General features: G+C 55.4%; 2 protein-coding genes across 2 annotated transcripts in view; one reads left to right on the forward strand and one right to left on the reverse strand.

Annotated features, from left to right (window-relative positions):
• Positions 1-8,668: 8,668 nt before the first annotated feature.
• LOC135453652 (serine protease inhibitor Kazal-type 5-like) overlaps positions 8,669-24,179 on the forward strand; it is a 104,147-nt gene continuing 88,636 nt past the window's right edge. The window contains exons 1-2 of the mRNA XM_064724908.1: positions 8,669-8,730; positions 9,685-9,784. The gene's annotated coding sequence lies outside the window, so the exon portion shown is untranslated. The remainder of the gene's footprint in view (positions 8,731-9,684; positions 9,785-24,179) is intronic.
• HRH2 (histamine receptor H2) lies at positions 11,659-24,131 on the reverse strand. Its single transcript, XM_064724907.1, has 4 exons — positions 24,006-24,131; positions 17,413-18,924; positions 14,228-14,391; positions 11,659-12,487 (listed from the first exon to the last, which is right to left on the reverse strand). Exons 2-3 carry the CDS (start codon positions 18,531-18,533, stop codon positions 14,373-14,375), a joined length of 1,140 nt encoding a protein of 379 aa, XP_064580977.1. The 5' UTR covers positions 18,534-18,924; positions 24,006-24,131; the 3' UTR covers positions 11,659-12,487; positions 14,228-14,372.

Consider the following 24,179-nt stretch of genomic DNA (forward strand, 5'->3'; position numbering starts at 1 on the left):
CAGACAGCAAACATCCCAGGGATGATGAGAAGAAGGGCAAAGAGTTCAGGATAGGGGATCCCCATGGATCCCCCTGTTCTGTGCCTGAGCATGACCTCTCCTGCTGGTGGAGATGCCTGTGAGCATCCACTGATGGAGACACCTCTGTCTGGGGGTGGGAGCATCATCACAGTGAGGTGGATGCTGATATGGGATCCTCAGGAGCTGCTGTAATCTCATTCCAGGAGCAAATCACATTCCCAGCAGCCAAGGACATGTTAGGTCTTAATAAAAATGGTAATTCCCAGCCGATTGAGTTGGGAACAGGGAAGGTGGCTGTTGCTTCCCCTTTCAAGCCTTCTCCAGTGCCCATGGGGAGTGTGGTGGTGCTGGAGGAGGCAGAGGCTGCACTGAAGGATGAAGGATTTGGAAAGTAGGAGCAAGAGGTTTCTGCAAAACCCCAGCTCCTCACATCCTCTGAGATCCGGCCTCGGGTCCTTGTCTGCCTAATCCCTGCCCTGACGCTCACCCGAGCTGCCCAGCCATGAAAGCCAGAACTGTTTGTTTGCAGTTTCCTAGGAGAGAAATCACGTTAAAAAAAATTAATTACACACCTGAAAACAAAATCTGGCTGCTCAAGTGCACATCAGGGATAAATGGTGTGCTCCAAATGAGACAATTTACAGCTTGGGTAAGTAATGAAGGAACCCAGCCAGGCGTGAAAGCAGAGGGGGGAGTAACCCTGGGGAAATGTGGGGTTCTTTTCTCCCTGCTCCCCTTGTGCCCCATTTCCTTCATCCCTCTGACCCCGCTTTCATTGCTGCTTGCTGAGAAACCCCCATTTACCCAGCGCTGTGGCCCCAACCTCGGGAGTTCAGCAGGGATTTTGAGCCCTTTTAGAGCTTGGAGACGGGAACAGCCCCAGAGAAAGGGGCAGAGAATGGAGCAGAAGGATGTTCTGTGCATCCCAGGGAGCCAAGGGCCGGGTGGGACCTCTCCCCCCTGCCATCCCAGTGAGCAGAGGTGTCCAGCATGGGGAGGGGTCCCTGGCTGCCCCCCGACCCCCCTGGCACCCCCAGCCCCCGCTGGCCTCTGCAGCGCTCGCTGTGCCGTGCGTGGGCGGGCTGGCAGCGCAGCCGAGGAACGGGCAGCAATCCAGCCTTGCTGGCGAGAAGAAAATCATTTCTTTGCCTTATTTTTCCCTTTACAGTGTCCCAGCCCAGGCTGTGAGTGTGGGGATTTAAAGGGGCTGTGTCCCAGGGCCGTCACAGCGCGTTGGTGGCGGTGGGGATGGTTGATGTGGCTGGATCCGAGGTGGAGCTGAGCTCCGTGAGTGGGCTGCTGGCTCTGGGTGCTTCCTGGCTTGCCTGCAGCAAGGAACAACCTATGGGGACTTTTGCTGCCCCGGGGCAAAGTTAAAGTGTGGGCAGCACCCGTGATGGGTGAGGAGATGCCCTGTGCCTCTCACAGTGCCCAGGAGGAAGCCTGGAGCACAGCAGCATCCCAGCAACCCATAGGAATCGATCCCCTCCTCCACCCACGCCCCTCTCTGTCCCCTGTGTGCTGCCCACCAGCTCCGGCAAGGGGCAGGATCCTCCCAAGCTCCCCATCCTGCCGACATGTGATGTGCGTGGGGATGGGAGCAGCCTCCCTTCTCCCCTCTCTGCTCCACTCCCACCTCTGCTCGGAAACCAGCCAGCTAATGATGTGAGCTGCGGAGCAGATGGGGGACCTGACGCTCCCCTCCCCGGCGGCGGATTAGACACGCAAATGGGTGTGTGGAGACGGAGCCTCCTGGCCTGCATCCCCTCCACCCCCACCACGCGAATGGCGCTTCCGTCCGCAGCACCCCCGGCCTGGCCTGGAGCCACGTGCGGAGGGCAAGCACGGCCGGACAGACGGACACGGGGTTGTGTAGGGTCCGGGCAGCCCTGCCTGCGTGCGGGGTGGCCCCTCCTTGACCTGCGAATGCCGCCTGTCCCCGTGTGATAGCGGCGGTGCATGAGCTGCATCGCCTGCATCGCTTCCTCCGGTTCCTCTCGCAGCCCCGGCGGTGCTGCCGTGCCCGTTTGGGGCGAGATGCCGGGCAGGGAGCTGGGAGCAGCTCTGGGACAGTGCCCCAGCTGTGCTGACTCCAGGGATGAAGTCCCAGCAGCCGGGATGCTCTGGGATGCAGGCAAAGCTGCTCCTGCCCCGGGCAGCACCAAGAGGCGTCAGTTCAGCTCCTGCAATGCCCGTGTCCACTTCTCAGCCTAAGAAATGCTGTGAAATGCGAGCTGGCAGAAGCAGGACGGTCTGACTGAGCCCTACTCCACCTCCAAAACCTGTGGACAGCTGGAAGGTGCAGGGAGGTTTGGGACTTCATGATGCCCAACACAACCACGTGCCCTGGAGGGACTGAAGCAGCTCCAGAGGAGACCAGTTCAGAGTGGGAGCAGAAAGGACAGCCCTGACCAGCCCAGCCCTGCCCTGCAGCTGTAAAACCAGCTCCAAGAGGACACAAAATCTGCCCTTCCCGACATGGGGATGAGGCTGTCTGCACCTGCAGCATCACTGCCTCAGACCCTCTGTGCCACTGCAGCAATGCTGTTATCTCTGATGCCTGGGAGCGGGAAGGAGATTAATATTCATCACAAGGGAGTGGAGCATATGGAATATGAATAATGCTAATTGTGTCTGTATAGATTTAGTGTAAGAAGCTTCCATGCATTAAGGAGGGAGGGAATTAGTTCTCTGAACCGTTTCAGACTCATTTCTGGCAAAGGAGTGCCTGCCTGCCTGCAGGTTGGGAGACAGGGGTGAGGATAAAACTTGAGTCCTGTGCCTGAGTGCGGGAGAGGCTCGGGAGGCAGGGAGGCTGTGCAGGGAAGCCTGTGTCTCCCAAACACCAGAGTGATGGAGCAAACTCAGTCACTGCAGATGCCAAGGAGGAAAAGGGGCTGCCTGTACACCTGTGAGCCCCACAGCCATGGGCTGCTGCAGCCAGAGGCACCCCCAAGTGCCTGTGCTGGAGGTGACTCTAAGCCTGCTGTGCCTGGGCTGCTTTTCCATGAGTGTGGCCCCACTGGGCTGGGGTCCCTGGGCCAAGAGTAGTGCAGGGCTGGCACTGCTCGTGCCCCAGGTGAGTTTATCTGTCCCCAGGTGCAGAGCAGGCAGGGACCTGGCAGGAGGCAGTGCCCTGTGCACTGGGGGTTGGACTAGTAATGAGGTGCTGGGGGCCAGAAAACTTCATGCCTTAAACATCCATCCCATTTGCCTTCTGGGGACCAGGGCTGGTGCCCCAATTTAATCGAATCAGCTCATGTCTTTAATGAGGTGAAGAGGAGAAGGCTCATTTGCTCAGCCAGGCAGGGAGAGCAGGCTGGGCACTGCAGGTCCAGGGCTTGGCAGAGCCCCCCCAGGCCCTGCTGAGTGTGTCCCCTCCTCAGTGGCATGGGCTCACTCGTGGCAGTGTCACCTTGGTCACGGGGGACTGGTAGGAACATCAGGATCAGGCTCTCCTCCCTGCAGCTGAGCTTCCCCCCGTGCCCCAGCACTGCAGAGGGGCTCAGGCTGGACACCCCTCCCCTGCTCTGCTCCCCAGAGATGGTCCTGGGGCAGCAGAGAGCTCAGGAAGGGCTGGGGTCCTCCCTCTCCTGCAGACTGGAGCTGGTCAGGGAGATTTGGCAGCCTCAGGAGAGGATGGAAAACACCTGGGGTCCAGCTGCTCCCTGAGATCCCTTCTGGCATCGCTGCAGCTGCAGTGGGAGGATGCTGCAGGCCTTCCCCACGCTCTGCAGGGCCAGCAGCTGCAATTGTCTCAGGCTTGACCATTGCCCTCTTCCTCCCCTCTCCTCCCATCCCTGAGAACGTGATTCCTCTTCCTGCACTTTGATCTCTCCAATTTTTAGCTCGTTCTGGCTGCTTTATAGGCACTAATCCCTCTGCAGGCACTGGGGAGAATCCACCTACACTCCATGCAGTCTTAAGTCTTATTGTGTAAACAAAATCTCCAACACGAAATCCCTAATCCTTAATGGTTGGAGCCTCGGATACCTGTTCCCCCGTGTCCTGCCCGATGGAGGCTGGAAGAGGGGGAAGGTCTCTGCCATGTTTGCTCCCATCCTCACCCTCAGCACAGATTAAACATCTGTACATGCTTTTAACCTTGTTTTTTATTTCCTTTCTTCCTGCCTGTTCACACTGGTGAGCCACCCTGGCCCCCTCCCTGCTCCACTGCATTTGCTCAGCTTAGGGGATCAAACTGGGTGACATTTGGAGTTGGGATATTTAAAATGCAAATTTCCCCTGGATAGATAAGTGGAATTTGCTCCCTCTTATGAAGGGAATCTCTGGGGAGAGCCGAGCACTACGGCCAGCCTGCTCTGAATGAGAAATGCAGCCAGGGGAATCCCTGCCTCTCCCCAGCCTGGCACTGTGGGCAAACACTGGTGCAGTACCCACCCTCAGGTACCCAGATTTCCCCCAAACACAGTGAGAGGCAGGAGCTGCAGGGCCAGCAGAGAAACCTGTGGTGATTCTGGATTACAGCCAGGGAGGGGGAGATCTCGGTGGCCGCTGGTATAATCCCAGAATTGATGGTTTTTTCCCTCTGCACCCGGGGTGCTGCTGATGTATTTGTCTCTCCCTCCCAGCTCGGAAATTAAAGCTTTCACCACTTTTCTTGCTGCAGAGGAACAAATGTGCGTCTGAGAGGGAGATTTACACTTTGCTTTCCTTTCTGGAAATGGAGCGTGATTTTCCAGTGACTGCAGATGCTGGGCCTGTCCTGACGCCTTGAGAGGAGCTGCTGGGTGGGGAGAAGGAGCCCCCAGCCACCCACCCTCCCTGCCAGCTGCAGCAAACCAGGTGGGTTTACACCCCAGAGGGTCTGGATGAGAGGGCTGCAGTCCTGTGCTTCCCCCTGTCCACTCACATAACTCCCTGTGCCCCCCTCTTTCCTCCCCGTTCCTGGTGCAGCTCCAGGCTGGGCTGATTCACCTCCTGGCATGGCTGCACTCAGCAGAACCTGCTCAACCCCCACGGAGGGAGAAGTGCAGCATCTCTGGGGAAAAACACTCGATTTGCTGCCAACCCCATCCAGGATGAGGCTGCAGGCACCAGACTGCACAAGGGGGCCATGGGGGTGTGGAAATTACAGCAGGAGGGGAGCAACCCCGGGTTGGGAAGCCCTGGGAGGGCTGGGGGGAGCTCACCTGGAGCCATTCATGTGCATCAGCTTCATCCCTGCCTGCCCACAGTCCCCCACTCACGCAGCAACAATTTAAAGCAAAGGGAAAAACCATAAAGCAGGAGAAGTTCAGGCAGCTCTTTGAGCCGGTCCCGGGCTCCTGCAGTGACTGGGGGCTCCCCACAAACCGTGATGCACCAAGGAATATCTGGAACGTCATAAATATACCCTGGGAATGAAGGAAAAGGGATTTGAATTTCAACTTTGATGCATAATGTGCTTTTTCTATAAAAAAAAAAAAACCAAACCAGCCTTCTTGGCAGGGACCAGACAACTTCACACTAAATCTCCTGCAGGAGCATGTTGCCAGTTGCAGAGATAAAACCTCAATGAAACACAATTAGTTTCCACTTGGATTAGCCAAACCCGGGTCTCTCCTCCCACCCAGACACCCCGGCAGGCAGCGGGATGGGGACGGCTCGGTGGCAGCCCCTGTGTCCCCAGCCCTGCCGGGACCGGGACGGCTCAGCCCCGGGGGGAGGATAACTCTCCTTTCACGGCTAAGGGGAGCTGACAAGTGATGAATACCCAGAGTCGGAGCGCTGCAGGGCAGCTCCTGTGTCTCACCGAGCACGGCGGCTCATCACGGCTGGTTTGCTGCGGTTCTCTGAGGTTTGCTGGGCAGCCTGGGGCAGGGTCTCCATTGTATCCCCTGTGGTCCAGCCAGCTCGGGGCTGGGGCATGGCACTGCTGCCTCCTGACCCAGCTCGGTCCCGAAGGAGGGAGGAGCACACAGAGGGGACGTGCCTGCGGCAAAGGTTGCTGAGAGATTTTTTCTTTAGGCAGGAATGTCTCGAATAGTGTATTTTTATTTTTTCCTAAAGGTTTATAAGCTGGGAGGTTCTGTAGTCTTGGAGCTTTAGGTTTAAGCATCACTCACGCTGGCAGTGTCTCACCCCTGTTTGCCCCTGACTCCACGGTGTCACTCCGAGCCCAGACATGTGTCAGGCTCACTTGTGCTGCAGGCACATTTTTGGAGCAGGCTCACGCCTTCAGGCTGGGTCGCAGTGCCCTAGTGCCAGGCTGGCAGGAACAGATCATGGGGGAGGAAGGAAAAACAGCCCTGAGCCATCCCTGGGTTGGAAGCACTCCCCAGGCCCTGCCCAGAGCCATCCCTGGGACAGGAGCACTCCCCAGGCCCTGTAGGGTCTGTCCGGAGCCATCCTTGGGATGGGAGCACTCCCCAGGCCTTGCAGGTTATGCTGGAACCATCCCTGGGATGGGAGCACTCCCCAGGCCCTGCAGGTTATGCTGGAACCATCCTTGGGATGGGAGCACTCCCCAGGCCCTGCAGGTTATGCTGGAACCATCCCTGGGATGGGAGCACTCCCCAGGCCCTGCAGGTTATGCTGGAACCATCCCTGGGATGGGAGTGCTCCCCAGGCCCTGCTGGAGCCATCCCTGGAATGGGAGCACTCCCCAGGCCCTGCAGGGTCTGCCCTGCTGGAGGCAGCTGAGAGAGGGACCAAGAGTTGCTGGCAGGGCTCTGAGGGGAAATCAGCCTGTTAATTAAGAGCTTAATTACCCAATAACGAATGGTGGTGGCCTTAGCTCAGCCCTGAAGCAGGCCAAGCGAGTGAAGTGCCCTCAGGGAGGGCCAGAGGAGGTGAGGCGAGGGCAGGCTTTGCCTTCTGCCGTGTTTGGGAATATTTGCACGATCTGTGCATGGAGAGAACAGAATCCTGCAGCCCCCTCAGTATCCTCTGTCCCTGCCGTCTCCAAGGTGCCATGGGAGGACAGGGGTGGAGATCATTTGTCCCTCCAGCAGTACAAAATACCCCAGGCAAGGGGGGCACTGCAGGGTGGCCATTCCTGCTGGAGGAGGAGGAGGAGGGAGGGGAGTTTGTGAGCTGCAAAGGGAGAAGAATTTCCTTGGCTTGGTGCGTTTTGCTGCAGAAAGGCGGTTTCAGCTCCAAGGGTAAGGGAAATGAAACAGAAAAATGCTTCCTATTAAGCAAAAGGGATGGAGAGCCGTGCACAGCAGAGCTGTCTGCAGGGATGCTCGCTCCTGCAGGGGCTGGGCTGGGCAGAGGGACACGGGGACAGCCACGTCCACCCCTGAGGGTGGCAGGCAGTGCCTGGGAGAGGGCAGCTGGGTGCTCCCCACACAGATCCTGTAGTTCCCTGGGCAGGTCCCATGGGAGATGAGGATGTCTCAGCCCAAGCTGTGGACTGAGATGGGTCTAAGGAGCTGCTGGAGGGTGTTTAGCTGATGCCCACAGCCTGTCCTGAGGGTGTCCTGACTGCTGGGATATGAGCAGTGCCAGCGCATCCTCCTGCCCTGCCTGCTCGTGGATCCAAAGAACAGCCCCAGCAAAGATCCCAAACCCAGCAGTCCCCTTTGCCCAGGGCATGGCAGTTCATCAGGGGATGTTCTTCCCCTTTGCTTTTAGATTGTTTTAAAAGCCTGAACAGACCTAGCAGTTTTGTGGCAGGAAGAACAACATTCATTCTGGAGCTTTCCCAAGTAATTCATCTTCTAAGAAATTAATTATCAGCACAGGGGCTGTGTTTAATCACCACCAGTCCCTGTGTGCCCGGGGTCGGAGGGCGCTGCTGCCTCTGCCTGCAGCAGCTCTGGGTTCCTGCCGGCAGGGAGGGGATCAGTGCTGCCCGTGGGATGGGAACTGTGAGCAAGGAGAGCAGATCCACCCCTGACAGCTGTGCAAACACCCCGGGGTGACAGCACCTGCCAGCTACGCCCAGGCTGGGTGGAGGGACAGGGCAGCCCAGGTGCTGAGAATGGCTCTGACACCTGCACAGAGTCCCAGGGTGCTCATGGGGTTGGGAACAGGAATACAGCTCTGGGAACAGGGCTCTGTGACCCCATCCTGCACTGAGGACAGCTAACCCTGCAAACAGGGCTCTGTGACCCCATCCTGCACTGAGGACAGCTAACCCTGCAAACAGGGCTCTGTGAGCTCTGGGAACAGGGCTGTGTGACCCCATCCTGCCCCAAGGACAGGTAACCCACACAGGGTTGTGCACACACACGTGAGTGGATGTGTGGCACACGGGAAGGAGGATGTGACAATGGTGACAATGTCTGTTTGCTGGGGGACACGGGAGCACCTGTTCCAGCAGAGCAGCCTCTGGCAGCTGTTTCCCTGACAAATGTGTTTGGTTTGGTGGAAGAGCCTCAATAGAAGTGGTGATGGCTGCAGGAGCGGGGAGGGGAGCACCTGCCTGAAGGAGGCTCTGGGGAGGAAGGGGAAGGGAAGGACACAAGGACAGAAGGACGTTGGACACGTCCCTTGGCAATGACAAGATGTCTCCTTGTGTAGGGGGTTACAGTATGAGTAAATGAAGGTGGTGTAGAATGGAATCTCATCCCCCAGTGAGTTGCAGCTGGACCAATTACTAAAGATTAGGAGCAGGCCTGATCTTAACAAGCCACACCTGTAGCCAATAAGAACAGTGGTATAAAAGAGTGGATTGGTGTCATCTGGACTCAGATGACTGCTGCAAGGACCAGGAAGAGTCTGTGCTTTGAGGAGCTGCCTGTGGGAAGCATTGAGGAGGTATGAATCTCTGGTGACATGGAATCCTTGCACTATGATGATATAGGACTCTTGATATTTAAGACAATGCACACAGGACCTGCACCTTGCTGCCTGGCCAGAGGCACCCAGATCTCCACAGCCTGGTGAGGTCCTGGGCCTCCAGGAGAAGGTTTGTTCCTGCTGGGGGAGAGCTGGGGGTGCCCTTTTGGAGGTGGGGGTGATGAGGGGATTTGGGGACCTCTGGGACTGTGGACCTGCAGAAGCTGGAGGTCCCCCGATGTGTTTCTGTCATACTTGTGCCCTCTAGTGGCTCTGTCCTCTCTCTCTGGTCCCTTGGCCACCATCCCAGTGACACCACCATGCTCCTGGTCTCGGGGCCACCACCCTGTGAGGGCTGGGATCTGCCGGAGCCTCTGGCACTGCCAGCCTTGATGTCCTTGGAGGTGGGGAAATGCTGGGCAGGGAGGCACCTGATGCTGCCTTCCCCATGGTCATCTCCTCCGTGCTGGAAGGGAGTGCTTGTCCTTGCTTTCAAGGTGTTTCATCATGGAAATGTGATTTTTAGATTAGTGGGGAGGAAATGGGTCCCATAACCTTTCCAGAGGCGTGATTCCCCAGCCAAAACTGTTGGGTGAGTGACCTCAAAATGTATTTTATTCCAGAAAATCCAATCTTGAGATTTCTAACACAAAGTTTCTCATTTTCCACTGCTCGGGGCTGTTCTCTACCTTTCTGTTCCCTCTGTGTTTAATCACATGACAGCCTGAAAAAAACAACCCCAACACAGTTTTTTTTTCTCATTCTACTGATGTTTCTCTTTTATCTAAAAGAAATAAAACGCTCCTTTGCCTCCGGCCTGTGGCAACCACCACATCTCAGCTGTGCTCCTGGGGGGGACGGGATGCTTGGATGCCCTGCAGCTGCTCCTGCCTCCCCTGTGCTTCTCTCCTTCCCTGTTTCTCCTCTTTGCAGGTTTTTGGACCCTCCCCAGAGCTGTGCCAAGGACAGGAAAGGTTTGGTGGAAGAAGCCCAGGCAGGCTCTGTGGGTCCCTGGGGTGGCTGCTGGAGCCAGGTGAGGATTTGGTGCCACATTTGGGGCACTGGAGCTCCTGCAGGGACAGGGGGATGGGGATGTCCCCGTGCACTTGGCAGCCAGCCCCGCCTGTGCTCCCAACGCTAGCAGGGGATGTTTCCTATCTGTGAGAGCAGATGTTGGTTAGGAGCTTCCTAAGCAGTTTCTCTTCCCTCTCAGAATTGCTGCTTGGCGAGAGAATTAAATTCCCTTTTGTTGTCAGTTCAGAGGAGAACAAAACCAAATGTCACCTGGAGAAATTCTTGCTGCTGCACCCCCGGGGGATGGAACGGCTGCCTGAGGACCAGGATTAGCCCATCACTGAGAAAGCCGATGGTCCCTGGGGGGATTAGACAGATGATCGATGCTGGGATTGGTTTGTGTGGTGGCTGCGGCGACAGCAGCGACCCAGAGCAGCTGCTCCCACCTGCCTGGGCTTGCACGGAGCCCTGCCCATTCCCGGGGTCTCTGGGATGGTCCCTGAGCAGTGTCAGCCCTGCTGCAGCCAGCCCTGCCACAGATGTTCTGCATTTTGGCTTTCTCCCCCTTCCAGCCTCGTTAGTATTGAAATTAAAAGCAAGTGTTTGTGAATTGGTAGCTGTTCTCCAAGACCCTAATTAGCAAATCTCTTCATCCCCTGGGGCTGCAATCTAATAATCAAAAAAAGAAAACCAGGAAAAAAACTCAAAAAGCCCAGCACCCAAACAAGCCCCAAACCTTGTTTGATGGATCGGGAGTGCTACTGGAACAGTAGGAAACGGCTCTTCCTGCTTAGTATGGTAATTAAACACTTCAATTGCAATTATTTTTGCAATTAGATAAGCCTCTAATTGTTATCATAGGTGGCAGGGGTTTGGGTGTGTGTTTGCCAGTTCCTCCCGGAGCTGGAGCACAGCGTGGATGCTCCTGCCGGGTTTGTTTGGGGAGGAAAAGGGAAAAGCTCCTCCTGTGCAGGGACCTGGCTCCTGCTGCTCTGCAGAGCTGCTGATCAGGCAATTTCTCCATCTGCTCTGGGGGCTCACCCCAGGAGTTTCATCACTCCTCACCCCAAGGCCACAGGAGGGAGAACCATGAGGGGACCCTGGCTGGCAGGGCATTGCTGTGCAGGGGAGGTTTCCTGGCCTGCTGATGTTTGGTGGGATCTGGCTGTGCTGGGGGGGCTGCAATGCTCCTCCCTCTCAGCTTTCCTCACTCTTTGGGAGCCAATTGCTCTCTGTAACCCCTAATGAGTGGTGGAGGGTGACACCCATGGAGGTACCAGTGGCAGATGGTGACACCCAGTGCTGGGGTGGCTTGGGAGGTGTCGAGGAGTTGGGGGAGTGATTGGGTGGCACCCTCATTTTTTTAAGGTTTTCTGAGCCTTCTGATGTTCACATTCTTGTAGCAAACTTTCTCACACACCTTCTGTAAATAACTTACTGTTTTGCATTCTATTATGGAGGAGGAGGAATTTGATGGACTGTTGGTTGGTTTGTCCAGCGTCATTGATGGATGAGGTGACACTTTCACCCTCTAATCCACTGTCACTTTTGGAAAACTATAAATGTGGGAGTTAGAAAATAAACTTTCCCTTTTCTTCACCTTGAGTGTCCTGTAGTGACAATTGGGGTGCCCTGTGCCAGGTCGGGGAGCCCAGCCCTGCCGTGGGTGGTGACAGTGGGTGACACGCTCGGTGTGGCCGGAGCTCGGGGCCGCTCTGTGCCCAGAGCAAGCAGGGGGAGCTCTGAACCTGCCCCTGGGGTTGGCAACGTGTCCTTGCTCCATCAGCTCAGGGACCAGGGAGGGATCCCACAGGGCAAGATGTGCTCTGGGGGGTGCCAGCCTTGTCCAGGGTAGCTGTGCCTGTGTCTCGGGTGTTTGTGCTGTGTGTTCAGGCTCTGTCCCAGCAGAAGGATGGGGATGGGACAGCAGGATGGAGCAGGGCAGGGAGGCTCTTCCCAGGACAAAGTACTCCCACAGAAATCATCAAGCATCTCATTTTCTTTCTGTCTTAAATAGATTTTTTTTTTTTTTATACCACTGATTGTTTCTGCCCCAAGTCTGTGCAAAATCTTCTCTTTTGGGCGCCTTCATGTTGAGCTTCTCAGGAGGGCAGAGCCTGGGGCAAGCCCTGGCTGCTCAGTGCCTCCCCAGCAGGCTCCAGGGCTTCTCTTTGGCTGGCAGTAGGGCTGGGACAGGGGGTGTGCTGTAAGGACAGCCCCAGGGAAGGGAAGCAGCCCTGCCCCAGGGTGGATGCTGAGGGCCTGGGATGTCCTGTGCACAGACATCCAGCACTCGTGGCTGCCAGCATCCACCTCGCTGAGCCCTCCTGCCATGTCACCCCATCTGCCAGGGCCCTGCCCCTCTGAGGGGTGGGTACATTCCCAGGACACCAGGGAAGTGGTGCCTGTTGTCTTTCTCTATCCTGAGCTGGTCTGTCTGGCACCACGACCTCAACAGCCCCTTCCCCTGCAGCCTGACCACTGCCAGGGCTCTGGAGAGGGCACTCCCAGCCCTGCCCAGGCATGCACTGCTTCCTGACCCAGCTCCCCAGGCATCTCTTCATGCTGAAAGTGTCACTGCCCACAGGATGGGCAGATGTTCTTTGGCAGCTCCTCCAAGGGCTCTTCTAACCCAGCACCCTCCTGGGAGGAACCTGGATGGGCAGAGGCCTCTCCAGCAGTGTTTGGGGATGGAGTGATGCCATGTGCCAGAGCAGGGATCCTGCAGGGAAACACAGAGGGTGATCAGTGACTTTACAAGATGCAGATGGGTCCATTTTCCCCCCACCTCTCCTGCTCCCCAGTGTAAGGGGTGCTGCCCTCAGCACCCTGGGAGGGGCCATGATGTGATGCTGTGAGGATGCTCTCAGCATCCCCTGCTAAATGCTGAGTGCTGGCATTTGGGCAGAGCTGAGCAGGCCTGCATCACCCCAAGACCTGTCACCCAACGCCCCTCTGAGCAATAACACTCTGCTTTGTGGCTTTCTCTGCCTGCTCTTCCTGTCCCTCAGGCCAGCTAGCAGCAGCAGGGCTGAGTTGGCAGTTTTGTTGCCTGACAAAAGTTGATGTCCTGGAGCTGGCAGTGCTCTGCTCCTGGGTGCTGCCTCTCCCATGGCCCCTCTGCCTGCGTGGGTCTGGGAACTTTTTGGTCAGGAGCTCTTTGGTTGGGTGTCCTGTATGAGGTGGTATTTCCTGTCCCCACCCCCATGGTGCAGAGAGGAAATCTGTGGTCACACCAAGACCTCAGATCTCCTGCAAACCTCTCCCCGAGACCTCTCCTTCATTCTGCTGATTAGATAGCATCCTCTCAGGGGATGGCTGGCATTTTGCTTTTACCTTACAGAAACAACACCTGTCTTACAACATATGCACAGGGATGGGAAGCATGAAGCAGAAGAGCTGGAATTGGTGTCCCCTCTGCCCCTGCTGCTGGGCAGTGACAGCAGCAGAGATGACTCTGCCTTGTGTCTGTGCTGTGCCTGCCCTGGGGGCCTTCACTTTGTGCTTTGTGGTTTCCAGGCTGGAGGGTTCACTCTGCTCCTGCTGCAGGGCAGCAGTGATGCCTCCTCCCCAAAGAGCAGCATCTGCAGCCTCCAAATCCTCTGTTCCTCCTCAGGCTGATGGGCAATGGCATTTCCAGGCTGATTCACAGGGGGTAGCTCTGAGCAGTGCAGGTTTATGGTGCACCCCTGGGTACAGGTCCCTGTACCCCAGCTCTGTGTGTGGACACACAGCACCAGCTCCTGCTATTGCTGTGAACTTAGCTGAGGTTAGAAGTGCTCAGGGTGCTGCAGGGACAAAGTGTGCCCAGCTTCTAGCATGCTGTGACTCTATTTCCCCCTCAGGGCACAGTCAATATGGAGAGCCCAGGTTATCAGCATGCAGCACTGGAGGGGGAGAGCACGTGGAGGTCAGGGTGACCTTGCCTGACTCTTCCTGAGAAGGGCTGCACAAAGTGGCTCTCAGGAGCTGAGAGGCATCCCCATGCAGGGCAGTTGTGGCCTCCAGCCCAGCACCACTTGGAGAGAGCAGCAGTGCCTGGTGCAGCATCAGCTCTTCACCTCGGGAGCCCTGCCAGCATCTCCGCCAAAGCTGCTGGCAATTTCTGGGGATGTGGGCTTGCATGAAAATGAAGTGTGCTGGAAATTCATGGTCTGAATGCAGCTGCCTCTGCAGTGCATGAGGAGCAGGCAGGATGCAGCATCTTTCAGGCTGATTCTATAATCCTAAAACTCCAGGGCAGCTGCAGAGGGGGGGGCCAGCTCTGTGCGCCTCCCCTGGCTTGGGACTTGCTTGGAGAGCAACCAGTGCTGGATAAAGGAGTGAGGATTCATCTCTGATGGTATCACCCTTTGCACCAGGACCCATCAGGAAGGGATGCATGCACCAGCAAAACTGCAGTGGGTGCCACAGCAGGGAGAGCTCCCTCATTTTCACCCAGGGACCCTGGCCTTGTACTCACCCTGCAGCTCTCGCCTCTGCTGTCGAGTTTTGCACTGAGGAAAGCTGAGTGTTGTCCTTTCAACCTCACACAGGATTTTGGAAGAGGGCAGCCAGGAGTTGAAGGCTGGGAGATGTGGGTCCTAGGGCAGCGGGCTGGCTGAGGCTCACAGGAAAGCTCCAGTGCTGGAAAGGTTAAATTGCACATGAAGAGAGAGAGCAGTGCAGTCTGTCAGGGCCAGCCTGCTTGAGCCTGGCTTTGCTCTGTGGAGCCCCAGGCAGTGTCTGCCTGAGGCTGGCAGCTGGGGCAGGCGTGTTGTGACCAGGACAGGGACCCTTTCCAGTGGGAACTGGCTTCTCCTCTGCCCATATATTGTGGCCATGGTCCTGTCCCATGCTGCTCTAAGAACAGATGGCATGCAAGAATGGATCACAGCCACTCATTCAGCTCCAGAGTTTTCTTCCCCAGCACATCCAGTTAGTGCTGAATGCTTCCTCTCATGGGATTTTAATCTCTCTGAACATCAGGGTCTGCTCTCAGAGCCTACAGAGCAAGCCAAGCACCAGGGCTCTTCAGAGCCCTGTCCCATTGCACTGAAACAGGTTCCTGAGGTCCTTTGGTTTTCTTTACTGGTTTTGTGTGAGTTGCCTGGTGTGGAAATGGGAGCAGCTGTCTTCCCCTTGCCTCTGTGCTTGGTCCTGTACTCTCAGCCCTACCTGGTCCTCACTGATGGAAGTGCCCTCCAGCCCCAGCTGCTCTGGAGGTCCTGTGGCTTTTGATTCCCTGCCCTGCTCCTGACTGAGGCTCTGAGTGACCCTTGAGACTGCTGCAGTGCTCCAGTATTTCCACTCTTGTTTGTTAGTCTTTTCCCTATGCCTCATAACAGAAAAGAACATTGTTATTAAGGGCAACAGTTCAAAATTCTGTTTTCCCTTGAATGATCCCAGGGAGCTTCTCTGAGCAGAGCTCTTCTGAGCTCTGGGTGTTCCTGTCTGGGGAGGTTATGAGTTTTTGGAATGATTTATGTTGGTCTTTTCCTGTTAACATGTTCAGGGCAGATGACTCTGAAGACTGCAGAGAGGAACCAGCTTGGTTTGTGCTGTGGGTGAAATGGGCTGCCAGGCTTTTGGTGAACAGGTAAATCCTGTGCTCACCTGTCTTGTGTGGCATTAGCTGATCCTGATCATCTGCCAACAGCAGATCTTGGTGTATCTGACTATGGAAAAAAGGGCTGGAAGGGGCCACATATGATCATTGGTGCATGATTGCTGTGAGGTGAGAGGGCTATGAAGAGAAGGACAGAAAGTAAAAGCAGGTGCTCAAGCAACCCTTATCTGATTGTGAGTGGAAACCACAGTGGTGATACTGTGGAGGATGGGGTGGAGCTCACTGGATTTAAAAAGGTCAGGAAACATCCCCTTGCTTGAGTGTTTCCTGTGGGGAACCAGGGGAAGAATCTCTTCTACCCGGAAAAGCTGCGAGGGTAAAAGCCAGGAAATCAGTGACCCTGCCCTCTGCCTGGGGAACAGAAACCCATTTTCCTTCCCCTTTGATCTCCCTCCAAGTCATTATTGTCCCTTTGTGGTAAGTCAGCATTTTGAGAAGACACTGACATTTATACTCTGTTCTCTCTTGGCTGTGCAGGGAAGTCCCAACAGCCTGTTCAGCCTGGTCCCCCTGAGCTCTCCTGGCTCAGCTGCAGAGCCTCAGCACAGAGCTCCTGGTTTGCCCAGGGGCTGCACTTGTGTGAGTAAACAGGAGAGCTCTCTTTGTCTCTGTATGTTTGCAGAAACACCCCCACCACCTTAGACACATTTTCCATATGTTTTTATACACAACCTACAATTTGCCAAACGCTGTAACTTTGGGCTCCTCATTAATTCCTTGGAAATGGAAAAAGGCAGCCCCAGGAGCTGCATTCTTGTATTTGTTCCTGTTAATCCATCCCTCTGTATCTCTTTTTCTGCACCCCTCCCTTGGGTACAGTCACATTGGTGCCTTGGGGGAGGTAGGATGCTGGATCAGCCTTTTGGATGGCTCTGAACTTTGGTTCACCTCCCTGAGTTCTCCTTTTGGTGGCTTAAGACTCTTTCTGGGGCAGGATCAAGGGCACGTGCCGGGAGAGCGAGCGAGCGCGGCTTCTCTGCTGCCACGCTGGGAACAGGGAATCAAAGGACTCCTTATCTATGGATGGAAAGTTTCTGGGCTGCTTATCAGGCACTGCTTAGAGGTTAGATTATCTCAGGAGCAGCAGATTGACAGCATGCCTCTCTGTTCTCCTTGTGCTTGGCTGGGCGAACACCTTGGAGCGAGGCAGTGAGAGGGCGGCACAGCTCTGAGGGGATGTGGGTGCTCAGGGAGGGGGCTGGGGAGACAGCCTGGCACAGAACTTGCCCACTTTGCTCCCATCCTGCTCCCTCACCACACCCTTTGCTGGAGCTGACCCTCGTAGCACGCTTGGGGTGGCACTGAGGGATTTTTTTGCTCTAACTTTACATGGGCATTTGTATTTCTAAAAGCATCTGCCAGCCTAATTTGGGCTGCTCCTGCCCCTTTCCAGAGATGGGAATGGAACTTGCTGTTGGCTGAATTCACTGCTGATGGAAACTGGTGACTGAAATGCTGAGGGTGTGTGGCTCAGATGGGAAGGGAAGTAGCTGAGCTGCTCTGCAGGGAGCTGGGAACCCAGACCTTGGCTCCTGCAGGGACTCCCAGCCTGCTGCAGGTGCTCTGTCTGTGCCCCAGGACTAATTCCTGTCTACTCTTTTGTCAGCTTTCCTGGCCCCTGAAGCTCTGTTCTGTGCCCAGAATTTGCTGTCTGTTCCTCACAGGGACATGGCTGATTTTGGGGAGCTTCACCCCATTCTGTACAGCAAGTCCTGATGGCAACTGTCCCCATTACCCAGAAAATCTCGGGGACATTTTGTGCTCCCTGTGGATGGTGGCAATTCCAGGGGAGGCCCAGCCGGGTGGGAAGTTGGAGTACCTGGAGTTGTGCTGCCACCATGGAGGGGATGCAAGCTGGGTTCTTATGGGTGGTAAGGAATTTCTGAGTGGCCGAACTGAGGAGTTGCCTGGGCAAGGATCTCCAGCTGGGGCATCAGTTTGTTGCTTAAAAGTCCATGGACAATGTGGGGTGCCCACCTCTGCCTTCCTCTCTGGGGCCAGATTTACCATCAAAGTCCCTAGTGTAGGAAGGCTCTTACCTCTTGAGGGCTCCATCAGTGAGCAGAGTCCCCTTCTCGTTCCTCACCTCCAGCTTCAAGGGTTTGCCCTCCTGCCTGCCCTGGCCCTGCCTGCCCCTGGGCTGGGCCTGCTGCAGGGGAGGCAGGTGGGAGTTCCTGGGGTATCCCGTCCTGCAGCAGTGCAGCAAGTTCTGGTAGGCCACTCGGAAATCCTTGTTGAGTGTCCCATAGAGGATGGGGTTCAGGGCTGAGTTGGCATAGCCCAGCCAGAGCACAATGGACATGAGTGTGCCTTTGACCTGGCTGTCCCCCGACACGCCCCGGTAGGTGAAGAGGGTGAAGTAGGGGAACCAGCAGACGATGAAGGCTCCCAGCACCACTGCCAGCGTCATGGTGGCTTTGTGCTCCTTCACCATGGGGGACACGGGCGCGTTGCCCCACGTGTGGTTTATCCTCTTGGCTTGCTCCCTGGCTATCCTGAGTATCCTGTAGTAGGTGATGCACATGATGACCAGAGGGATGTAGAAGGTGAGCAAGCTGTCCACCAACCCGTACTCAAGGTTCACTCCCAGCGTGCACTCCTTGCTGCAGGTGGTGCTTGTGTTCTGCACCGCCGTCCCCTTGGTGTTCCAGCCCAGGTGGATGGGTAGGAAGGAGACCATCAGTGAAACAGTCCAGATGACAGCCAAGCCCACGGCCACCCGGGAGGGAGTGACCACCTGGCCGTAGCGGAGCGGGGTGGTGATGGCGAAGTAGCGGTCCAGGCTGATCATGAGGAGGTTGAGGATGGAGGCCGTGCACAGCATGACGTCCAGGCTGGTGTAGATGTTGCACAGAACCCTGCCAAAGGGCCACTCCTTGGTGAGCTCGTAGTAAGCAGAGAAGGGCAGCACCAGCAGCCCCAGCAGCAGGTCTGTGATGGCCAGGGAGACGATGATGCGGTTGGTCACGCTCCGCAGCCGCCGGTCCAGGGTGACGGCCAGGCACACGATGATGTTACCACAGAGAGTGATCACGATGAGGATGCCCAGAAAGAACCCGACCAGCAGCTGCATGGGGCGGTCCATGCTTTTTTGAGAGCTTGTGTGGTTGTAACATGGATCCATGGTGTCACTGCAAGGATGGAGCAGTCCTGCTCTCATCAGCTCCAAAGCTCCCTGGAGTGAGCCTGGACCAGGCAGGCCTAGAGCCCTTCCCAAAGTGACCCTTATTCTACAGGGACCTTGGAGAACATTGCAGAGTCACTTTACACGTTCAGCCTTGTGTGCTGGGAATGACATGGGCTAGGAAAGATGTGGCACTGCCACTCACTTGTGCTGTTGGCCCCCTCTGGGAGCTCAGTGCCGGAGCCGATGCCCTGTAACAGCTGCTGGTGGATCTCAACTGCTTCTTTTCCTTTCTTGCCTTCTCCTTTCCTCTGAGTGATGACTGAGTCAGGTCCTGTGGGCTCTCATGCCCTCTGCATGTTTGGTTGGTGACAGTGGTCAGCAGTGCTCCAGCAGGGACAGAGCTTTGCCACCTCCCAAGGACAGCCTGCAAAAGAAAGTGTCTGGTGAGACCCTGGCACAGATTGCTCAGAGAAGCTGTGGCTGCCCCATCCCTGGAAATGTTCAAGTCTAGGCTGGAGAAGGCTCTGATCAACCTGGTGTTGCAGAAGGTTTCCCTGTTCTTGGCAGAGAGGTGGAATGAAATCTGTAAGATGCCTTCTAAGCCATTCTGTGATTCTCCAAAAGCATCAAGTCAGAGCTCCAGTGGGCAAAGACCCTCTGAGCTTCCCCTCAAACCCTTCCAGAAGCAGAGTGTCTGTAGTCCCTGGCTGCTCCAGCCCACTTATACCCAAATTGAAAGTCCTTTGGCAGCCAGGCACCCGTGTACCTGCCAGCTGGGCTCTCCCAGCACTAGGGGTGCCCATGTAATGGAGGGATGTTGAGAGAAGAGCAGGGATTTTAAAATTGTCATCTTCCTATAGGTTTACAATAAACGTGAGAACGAGGAGGATATGAGGAAACAATTTTCCTGAGATAGCAGTTCTTATGCAATTCAGCAAAATTAGTCGCAACTACGTAATTTCTGAATCTTGGCTGCGGCTGCCGATTTCATTAAACTTTGTCCTTGTGTCTGAGCTTTGCAGCAGCCATCCTGCCATCACAAATCACAGCAGCTCCTGATGCCTGTATGGGAAATCCCCACTCTGCTCTGGGTCCTGGGAGGGAAGGAGAATATCCCTTGCAGAGTGGCTTTTTCTGGCTGTTTTCTGTCTGGATACAAATAACAAAATGCCACACGTTGCCAGGGAAGAAACAACAGAGCAAACCACTCTAACTTACAAATGAGCTGCTGGTTATCGTGATCTCCAAGACCCTGCCACTACTAGACTCAAAGGTTCCTTGGGTCCTTGATTGGAAGCAATATCCATGTTGGGAAGATACCTAAAGGGGAATTGAGGCAGTGCAGGGACAAGAAAGAGGGCTGGGAATGGGCTGAGGAGCTGGACTGACTTGCTGACCCTCATGGACCTGCCTGTGTCCAAGCTGTGGTCTCCCAGATGGTTTGAGGGGTCTCCCCATCCTCCTCAATGTGTTGGTCCCTGTGGGTGGTGCAGGACCCAGCTCTGCAGGCTCCCTGCACCCATGGAACAGCAGTGAAGCCTCCCTGGTGGTGCCTGGGATTGTGCAGGAAGGCAGAGCTCCAACAGGCTGCAGAGATGGAGCAATCAGAAGAAACTCCAGGAAAGGAAAAGATCCAGCCTTGTCAGAGGACAAAGGTGAGATTTTAAACTCTCTCTGCATCAACAAGATAACACCTGTGGTGCAGGTTAAAATATTCTTTAGATGATTTATGTCTCTGATTGAAGTCTGAAGGCATGAGGGCCACAGGAGGGAGTACACGAGGGAGACTGCATGAGTAAACAGCCCCTGATTGCCAGGAGCCATAAAGGGGAGAGATTGGGACTGGACCACTGAGATTAGAGGTGACTCCCACAGCCCTGCTGCTTCTAAAGGCATGGAAAGCAAACAACAAGGCACGAACCAGCCCATGGGAAGCCTTTTGCTGAGCAGAGCAAACTCCTTGGCAGACAGGGAGCCCTCTGAGTTTGGGTGCTGGGATTGAGGCTGTTGGAGAGGGATGCGATGCTTTCAGCCACAGCAGCAGAGTGTGGAGCAGTTCCTCACCTCCAGCTGCAGCACAGGCTCTTGCCATGGAAAGCTCTTTGTTCACTCACAAAAGGAGTGTGGAACAAGCTGAGCGCTGCCTGCCCACTGATGGCAGCGAGGAGAACAGGTTGTTCCCACAGAAGGGTATTTCCAAGTGAAAGGGATGTGCTTTCACTGCTCCCAACATGTGGAAATGGCAGATTAAATTATAGGGGGAGTAGCACACTTAGAAAATGCTGTGGGTGGATGGCAGCCTCCTACGTGGCTGCTTCACCACACACCAACAACCTGCTCCTGCCTCTGGCTCTCGCAGCTCACGTGGGCTCTGCTGGTGGGACCCAGCTCTGGGCACTTCAGCTCATTCAGCTCCTGGCGCAGCCCTGCCCTGCTGATGTGCCCAGGAGGAGCTTTGCTTCTTATTGCTTTTCCAGGTTAGCTCAGGGCAAGGAATGGGCACTTGCAAGGGGACAGAGGTATCCCCATCCCTGCAGAGGAGCTCAGGTAGTGCTGGGACTCTGCAGGGCTCAGCTGCCTGCAAACCCTTGGGATGTTCCTCCATGGAATGGGGCAGGACCTGCCTCCTGTCAGCTCGGATGTGTGATGCTGCAACCCTAACTGTGGTGGAGGTGGGGGATGCCTTCCCATACCCCCAGCCAAATTATCTCCTGGAAACACTCCCCCAGGAGAGCACTGCCTCGGGACATGGCTTTGCAGGAAGAGCAGGATGGAGGGCTGGTACAGCTGGGGGGCTGTCAGCTCACTGCCAGCAGGACACAGACCATGCATCCAGCTCAGAGCTCTCTCCTGGAGCATTGGCTCTCTGTGACTCCACATGTGCCCCTGGCTTTGTGCCCAGGTCACTCACAGCCACCTTCACTACCTGTGTCCTCTGCTCCTGTTGTGTTTTGGCAGAGTGAGCTGATTTCCTCCTCGATGTACGAGTGGAGCAGCTGTTTCCCATGGCAGTCTTTCCAGCAACAGCCGGAATAAATGATACCTTCCCAGCCCTGTCTCACCAGGCAGCTTTTACATTTACCTGATTATCCTCATTATCACAGCCTGGACCTGCTTGTGGTTCAAAATCACCCTCCTGACATTGAAGGAACCAGAGCAGGGCACAGCTTCTGGGTCATCTTTCTCATGCCTTTTCCATGGCACTGGTGCTCTGACTGACACTGTCTCTGCTGTGAAGATTTGTCAGGTTGCATTTGTTGTTGCACTCATCCTGGGGCTCCCCAAAAGCCAGATATTTTTCCTATGGTGTTTTCAGCTGCTTAGAGTAGCAATTTTTGCTTTTTGCTAAGCGTGTGAGCCTGTGCCAGGCCGATGTGTTTCTGTTAATCTACAGATCCTCTGGTTCTCCTCTAGTACTTAGTCCCTTGTTCAGTGCAGAACTTTTCACAAGTTTCTCACCAGTACATTTCTCTTAAAGAAGCGCTAATTTTCAGAGCCAAGATCACTAATGAAAACCATTAAATAAAATTTACCTCTAGGCTGATCTTTAAGGAACTCTGTTAATAGCCTTCTCTGGAGCATTAATGATCTTTCCGCTGTAATATCCTATCGTCTCCCCATTATCCTCTTTACAATTCTCATAGTAATTTCTGCTTTCTCTTGCCTGAACAGATATTTTCTGCTCTGTTGCAGTCCATGTTGCATTTGATCTGCTGTTTTCCTCTTTAAAATGGCATTTATCTCCTCTGGGGAGGGGGCTGTGATTTATAAATGGGAAATTTCTGTTGCATTTTACTTTTTTATTCCCCCTCCCCATCTCTCAGCATCCTTTCCTCCAACATCATTAATTCCAGCACTTGGTGCACTTTTGCAGTAAGATTAATGGGATGCAGTGCTGGCTCTGGCAGGGAATGCATTGGCTGCTCTCCCTTCCTGTGCTTCTACTCCTGGCATAACAGGTTTGTTTTGAACCTGTTAAAAGCCCGGGTACATCAGCACCATGAGCAGACACGGGTGGAGAGGAGCACTCAGGAGGTGCCTGAATGTGGCAGCCTCTGTTTGGGAAGTATTTCCCACTTCTGGAAAGGACAGGGATGGCTGGGGGCTCAGGAGAAGCTCCACATGAAGCCTTTTAGCTCTGTCCTTAGGGACAGGAGGGCTGTGCCCTTGCAGACCTGAAATGTTCCTCTGCCTCCCATGATAGCTTCTTTCTGAGAAAAGAGCAGGCAGAAAAAGCACTTTGCACTTGGGAGCAAAGTGCATTCCCCTGGCCATGCAGAGCTCACAGCAGAGCATCATGGCTTTTTCTAGAACTATATTCAACTCCTGCCTGAGATGAAACATCTGGGCATGCTGGGAGAGGTATTTCAGCCGAGAGATGGGACGGAGTGTGGGGGATTCTTCTGGTCTGAGACAGGATGCCTGAGGTTTGATGGTGGGAATTGAAAAATTCCTAAGCTGGGAATGGGTTTCTTGATCCTCTGCCAGGCCCATAAGCCTGATGGGACAGCAGCAAATTTGTCACAGGTAGGACTTGAAGGCAATGTGGGAGAGGACAAACTCGAGGGGACAGTGGTGTCCTGCCTGGCTGCATCCCCAGATGCTTCTGTCCCTGTTCTTTGGGCTTTTCCAGAGTTTGGTGTCTCTCTGCCCTCTCCCAGTGTGATGTCGATACAAAGCAGCAATTATTGCCTCTGGCGTGAGCAGAGGGGCTGGGGGAGCCAGGACAAAATTCCCATCAATGCCACCAGCCCTCCGTCATGCTTCCCCAGGAGGAAAGGGGCTCTGTGGGTAAGAAGCTGTTCAGGACCCCTGAAATCAGGAAATGTGAAGAGCAATGTGGAAATGCACAGAGCAGTCAGCATTTTGAAAGTTTGCTCGGCAGACAGTGTCCTGGCAAGGTGAAACTGAAAACAGAAGAGTCGGGCTCAGGGGTGTGCTTGGAGCTGCCTGAGTTTCTGGGATTCAGCTGCTGCTGAAGCTGATTCTGGACAGGGACAGCGAGCACTGTGCACCCCTGGGGCTGCCCAGCCTGGGGATGTCCTGCCCCACAGATGTGACCATGCCCTGGGATGGGGCAGGAGCAGAACCCCCCAGGGTGTGCAGGGCTGGATGGAAGGGCTGGAGTGCCCAGGGAAAAGGCTCGGGCAGGTCAGGGTGAGAAATCAGCAGCAGCCCCATGGGGAGGGCTGCTTGGGCAGAGAGGCTGCACCCCACAGATGTGCAGGGCTCTGCCCTGGGCACACTGCACCCATGTCCTTCCCCTGGTGTTCTCGGATCCAGCTGTCCCCACCAGCAACAGCCAAAAAAGTCCCCAAACTGGCCTGCACTCAGCCACCACAGGATGCTGATGGCACCAGCACCTGACAAGTGTCACCCTCTCACCTGACCCAGCTGTCCCAATGCAGGATCCCACTCAGCAGGGACCCACCAACCCTCCTGAATCTCACCTAAAAAGTATTTTAGCAGCGTAACAACTCAGCAAGAAGTAAGGCAAAGCATTACCTGGGAAAGGCGCTGCTTTCTCAGAGCCCCTGGGTGTGCGGGAGGCTTCAGGGGCTGCCCCGGCTCCAACTTTGCCCCGGGGCTGCGGCTGGGGCGCGAAGGCGGCAGCGAGCGCTGCGAGCGGCGCTGCCTCGCTCCTCTCCTCCTCTCTGCTCTCCTGCTCCTCCTCGCTCC

This window comes from Zonotrichia leucophrys, chromosome 13 (assembly GCF_028769735.1).
Source record: "Zonotrichia leucophrys gambelii isolate GWCS_2022_RI chromosome 13, RI_Zleu_2.0, whole genome shotgun sequence".
Lineage (NCBI taxonomy): Eukaryota > Metazoa > Chordata > Aves > Passeriformes > Passerellidae > Zonotrichia > Zonotrichia leucophrys.

Excerpts from the sequence above, each read along its gene's own strand:
- HRH2 (XM_064724907.1), bottom strand. The coding sequence starts at position 18,533 with ATGAGAGCAGGACTGCTCCATCCTTGCAGTGACACCATGGATCCATGT.